The 6000-nt window shown below is 44.0% G+C and overlaps 1 protein-coding gene across 1 annotated transcript in view; it reads left to right on the forward strand.

Annotated features, from left to right (window-relative positions):
* LOC147419138 (uncharacterized) overlaps window positions 1-5752 on the forward strand; it is a 40447-nt gene extending 34695 nt beyond the window's left edge. The window contains exon 5 of the mRNA XM_086506057.1: window positions 5227-5752. Within this exon, the coding sequence (XP_086362183.1) occupies window positions 5227-5325 (99 nt within the window). The 3' untranslated portion in view covers window positions 5326-5752. The remainder of the gene's footprint in view (window positions 1-5226) is intronic.
* Window positions 5753-6000: the final 248 nt, after the last annotated feature.

Below are 6000 nucleotides of genomic sequence, written 5' to 3' on the forward strand. Positions count from 1 at the left end.
GAAAGACGGCTCTCGGAGAATGTGCATCGATTATAGCGCTCTCAACAAAATCACCATCAAGAACAAATTTCCGATTCCTAGGATCGATGATATAGTTGACAGGTTACAAGGATCCTCGTGCTTTAGCAGGATTGACTTGAAGAGTGGATATCATCAGATGAGGATAGCGCCAGGAGATGTCTACAAGACAGCTTTTCGGACGACTTTTGGGTTATTTGAGTTTTTGGTGATGCCTTTTGGCTTAACCAATGCTCCTGTGACATTTAACCGGATGATGGACATGATTTTTCGAGAGTATAGGCTATTTGTTGACACTTTCTTTGACGACATCATTGTTTTCTCCAAGAATGAGGCGGAACACAGAGATCATCTGCTTCAAGTCTTTCAGGCATTACGAGATCACATGTTAGTGATTAATGCAAAGAAAAGTGAATTTTTCCTACCAGAGATACACTTTTTGGGACACATTGTGTCAGCAGCAGGAGTGCAAATGGATCCGGCCAAGATAGAGACTATTCGTAATTGGCCCGACTTGAAGAATGTCCATGAAGTTAGAAGCTTCTTGGGACTGTGTTCGTACTACAGGCGGTTCATACGAAAGTTTGCAGAGGTTGCTTCCCCTTTGCATATCTTGACACAGAAAGGAGTACCTTTTTCGTGGGGACCCACAGAGGTGACTGCCTTTCAGACATTGAAAGAGAAATTGACTACGGGACCTATTTTGACTTTGCCGGACTTGCAGAAGTCATTCGAAGTATATTGTGATGGTTGTGGTCGTAGTCTGGGTGCGGTCTTGATGCAAGAAGGCCATGTCATAGCTTACGAGAGCCGTTTGTTCTCTAGGCCGGAGATGACAGCACAGATTTATGAGAAAGAGCTTTTGGCGGTTATCCATGCTCTTACTCAATGGCGGCATTACCCACTCGGAGCGGATTTGATTGTCTTTACAGACCATCAGAGTTTGCGCTGCTACTTGTCATAGAAGCAGCTTTCGGAAAAGCAGATGCAGTGGGCGAACATCTTGTCACAGTTCCACTTCCAGATTGTCCATGTGTAAGAACAGAAGAATGTGGTGGCAGATGCTTTGTCTCGGAAATCGCTGGTTCTGGCTATTTTCCGCGATACATCATAGGAGCTTCGAGGATATGGTCGATCAGTATGCCACAGATACAGATTTTGCAGATATTTTCACACGGATACGGAATGGGGAGACAGTAGCTTGATACTCCCTTCGGGAAGGCTACTTGATGAAAAAGACTATGTTGTGCGTTACACAGCCGTTGAGGGAAAAGGTTATGATTGAATGCCACTGTCCACCTTTTACGGGTCACCGCGGCATTGCTACCACCATGAAAGGGGTAGAGAGATATTTCTTTTGGCGGAGACTCAAGAAGGATGTGGAAGAGTTTGTGCGCAGTTGCTTGTATGCGAGAAGGTCAAGTTTGACAGGCATAAGGCACAGGGATTGTTACAGCCTTTACCCATACTCACCCGCCCCTTGGAAAATATTGAAATGGATTTCATTATTGATCTCCCGATTACACAGAGTGGTCACGATGGTATCTGGACTGTTATTGACAGATTTAGCAAACAGGCTCATTTCATTCCAGTGAAGAAAACAGTCAAGCCGGATCACTTAGCGAGACTGTTTGTGGCCCAGATTTTCAGATTACATGGCATGCCTGAGACAATTGTCTCCGACAGAGACCCCAGATTTACGAGTTTGTTTTGGAAGGCAATTTGGGAGAACATTGGCACGCGGTTGCAGTTCTCGTCATCGTTCCACCCGTAGACTGACGGGCAATCCGAGATTGCCAATTCAGTGGTTCTAGATTTATTGAAGTCTTATATCTCAGATCAGAAGACTCAATGGGAAAGATATTTACCTTTGGTGGAGTTTGCCTACAATAACACGATACACTCTTCGACGGGGAAGACGCCATGTGAGATTGTTGAAAGTGCTGCGAAGGTTCCATCCTTCCTGAGCACGAAAGATTAGATATTTGAAGCGGATGAATATTCGCGAGATTTGGATACGGCTTTTGCCAAGGTTCGCGAGACTTTGCAGGAGTCTCAAGAACGACTGAAAAGGGTAGCGGATCGCCATCGTCGCGATTTGAAATTGAAGGAGGATGATTGGGTGCTCTTACGTTTTGAGAAGGCACGCCTACGAAAGAAAAAGGGAAAGGAGAGGCTTTTTCCAAACTTAGTATGCGATACTACGGACCTTTCCAGATTACTGACAAGATAAATGATGTCTCCTTCCGATTGAAACTGCCAGATACTTGGAGGATTCACAATGCATTGCATGTGAGTCTCTTGAAACCTGTTAAGGGTGATGTGCTTGATGATGGGGAGCCTGATGAGCAACCCGAGGTGGAAGAAAAGGAGGAGATCCTTGTTCCTGAACAGATTTTGGCACATAACGATACGAAGAAAGGTAAAGTCCGAAGGCGGTTCTTGGTTTAGTTCAAGAACTTTCCTGCATGATGCGAAGTGGATGGAGGAGGAGGACCTAGCAGATACTCCTCGGATTGTGAAACTTTACCTCTATGTTTTGGTTTAGCATAGTCTACTCCAAACGGAACCCAGAATTCAGCTTGGCCGGAGGTCTGGTGCAGTGGGATGCACAAGAGGGGAGTCACTCCTCTCCTTTGTCAACAGATGCCTCGATTTTGATACTAAAGTCGATGTCTTTTTGAGCTTCAGGGATACTGAGAGCTGACAGTACTCTGCTGGATGACTTTATGAAATGGAATTCCTGATTATGATACTGATTTGTTCTTGACTTCTTGTGAGTGCAGGAACTGATAGACGAAATGACTGCAGCATTTTGGTCTGATCGATCTCGAATAGACATGGTTGCAATAGGGGTTAGTCAATCGGACATGGATGAGGTCCCGATTGGACCTAGATGTGATTGCTAGCTACATTGCCGATAAATCATGGTCTAAGATCCGAATGAATGTTGAATGTCATGTGATGTCCAGTGATGTCCTGTGATGTTGTGTGATGTGACTGTCGATTTTGTACATGTGCTAGATGTGTGTTCCTAGTACGTAGGTACTAACAGTCAGTGTCTGCTAAGACGGTTTATGGCTTTTGTCGGTTTTGCAGGCGTAATCGCGGTCGATTACAATGCTTTCAAGAGGGGGGTATGTCACAAAGTGATGACGTGGCGGACAGCAGAAACCCTAATTTCTGGAAATCGCGGAGGTTGGATAAATTTTTTATTTTTATTTTTGAAAAATGATGAGCGACGCGAATTTTGCTTTTTTTTATAAAAAAAGCGAGAAGACTCTCTAAAAGAGAGAGAGAACTGATGCTTTTTATTTTAAAAGCTTTTGGGGCTCTGCTTTTGGGCATCCCTTGTATCTTTAAATAAGTGGTGAGGGCTTCACTTCTCAGAGCATCTGGACGCAGAGTCTGAGAGTGAAACCCTAACCGCTCTCTTGTACTTTGATGATTGATTAATATAAAAAGAAATACCGAAAGGGGCGCCAGTCTTTGGGGCCAATATCTCTAGGCACGGAACTCCGCCGGGCCAGTGCAAATCTATTGTGATCTGTGAATTGTTTTGAAGTGGTTATTTGGTGCTGTCGCGGTTGATTCTTGACTTGGAGTGTCCAAGTCTGTTACATTCGCAGATGCAGAAGAAGTCGATTGATCTCTGTTGGAATCCATAAGTGTCGCGAGAAAAGGATCGGATTTCTTGGTAGAAGAGAAATCAGCCGTGCTCTGATACCACTATAACAAACTTGGACACCCCAAGTCAAGATTCTACCGCGACACAACAGAGATTCACTTCAAAACAGTTCACAATTCACAGTTGAGTTGACACGGCCCGGCATAGTTCTGTGCCTAGAGATATTGGCCCCAAAGACTGGCGCCCCTTTCGGTATTTCTTTTTGTATTAATCTGTGTTCAAAGTACAAGAGAGTGGGTAGGTGCTCACTCTCAGACTCTGCGTCCAGATGCTATGAGAAGTGAGGCCCTGCCCACTTATTTATCGATACAAGGGGTGCCCAAAAGCAATAATTGAAAAGCTTCTCTCACAAAAGCAATTATCCCAAAAAGCTGCTAATTCAGCCAGCGGATTTCCGTACGCAATGCCACGTCAGCAGCTCCGCAATTGCCGCCGCAAAATTTGCAAAATCCGTACAGTGGCCACGTCAGCCTGCCAGCGCATTGTGCGGGGGTCTGTACTGTTGCCACTTGTCAATGTGTTTCCTGGGGTCTGCTGCCACATCACCCATTTGTGACACCTAGAGTGCAGCAGAGTATGTCCATTTGGGGGGAGGGAGGTCAGCAGTCGGCTTTAGTTGATTCAAGGTAGATGATGGAGATACTCGAGTGCCAAATCTCAATGCTGTGTTCTTCAAGATATAGGTGTGTTTTGATTGATTTGTTATAGGCATGGACATTCACAGATGCCAATTCTTTACTTTTACGCGTGATGAAGAGCAAGTTTAAGCTGGATTATTGCTTTGTGTCTTCTCTGACTCGGGATGGACGAGCTTCTCCTTCAGCTATCACCTAGCATTTTCACTGTTCAGAGTCCATCAAGGAGATAAGAGGGGGTGTTAGAGGTTATCACCTCTTTGTGCGGAGCTGATAGTGCTCTGGTCTCTCCCACGGGTATATCATTGGGAGTGAGGGTTGTTTTGTTGTTGTGCTTGGTCTATGTGAGGTAGTTTTTGTCATGTGTGCCATGTATGCCTGTCTGTTACTGCTGGTATGGAGTTTTGTGGCTCGTCTCTGAGGTCCATATCTGATCTAGTCTAGGAAAGGCACCTATATTTGGCATCATCTTCTGCTGCGGCTTCTGACAACATATCATAATCTGCTACGTGCTCATCGAAAGTATGTGCACCAATACAGTAGTTTCTAGTGCATATTGCACACATCTTCGAATGTGCTAGATGGTTGTCTTATAAAGTTTCACAAGAGTGGGACGAGAGTAGAGTCTATTGAGGGTTGACATTTTCGTGTAAAGTTTTATAGAGGCTACTAGTACATAGGGCCTAATGAACGTAAGTTTTCCCCAAGACTGGTAAAAATAATGCTAGTAAATCTACTGAGGCAGGAGAGACCCATCTCTAAGTGAAGTTTCATTTGGTATGTATAATGCTTTGAAGCAAAGTTGGGTGAATGATTTATGTACAAATACGCAGCTTGCTTTTCGTGGGTTTAATTATGTTTTTGTTTTATATTCATTTATTGCAGGTCCCTAGAAGGCAATGCTGCAAAGTCACTGGTATGATGGACAAATTGCTAGGAATAACAGTTTTTCCTTGCCAAAGAGGAAAATCGCTGAGCATGTAAAGAAAAGAACATAGCAACTTTGGAGCTACCCCTAGTTAGCCTGTCTGCAAGGTAAACTTTAAGGCTAAGGTTATGCTTGGAGAACCAAATTCTATCACGCTCGAGGTATTTACGAGAGGGCCTTAAGCCACATGCCTGGGTTGCTTGTGTTTGGATGATGCATTGGCAAGCTGCCCTTGTTCTCTGCTCAATGATCCTCTTAATGCAAGCTATCAACTTGTTGCGGATTCATGCACAAGTAAAGCTTCTGCTTGCCGCCAGATTTTTGGGAACAAAGTTCTCCAAAATGATATGCACAGATTTTTCTCAATTCTTTTGATGATTATGATCTAAACCCTTGATCAAGCTATTTAAGATTCATGATTATGATGCACTGTGACAAGCTGTCCTCTACATTGCTTCTTTCGAAATGAATTATTCTCTTATTGCCCCTTGTTTTCTGACTAAAAGTTGAATTTAAAAATCATCTGCAAATGGTACAAAGGTTATTAGAAAGATTAGTGTTTCCATGCAACATTTCCTTGTGCGAGTATCACATATGCATGCACGCACGAATACATACAGGCATAGGTAAGCGGTTGGACATGTTTTGCGGGTGAATGGTCTACCAACAGCTTTGGACTCGACTGGAACTCGACTTTGGGGCTGAGAACGGCTTTGATTGGAATGGATGAG

This window comes from Adiantum capillus-veneris, chromosome 29 (genome assembly GCF_014529385.1).
Source record: "Adiantum capillus-veneris isolate H3 chromosome 29, ASM1452938v2, whole genome shotgun sequence".
Classification (NCBI taxonomy): domain Eukaryota; kingdom Viridiplantae; phylum Streptophyta; class Polypodiopsida; order Polypodiales; family Pteridaceae; genus Adiantum; species Adiantum capillus-veneris.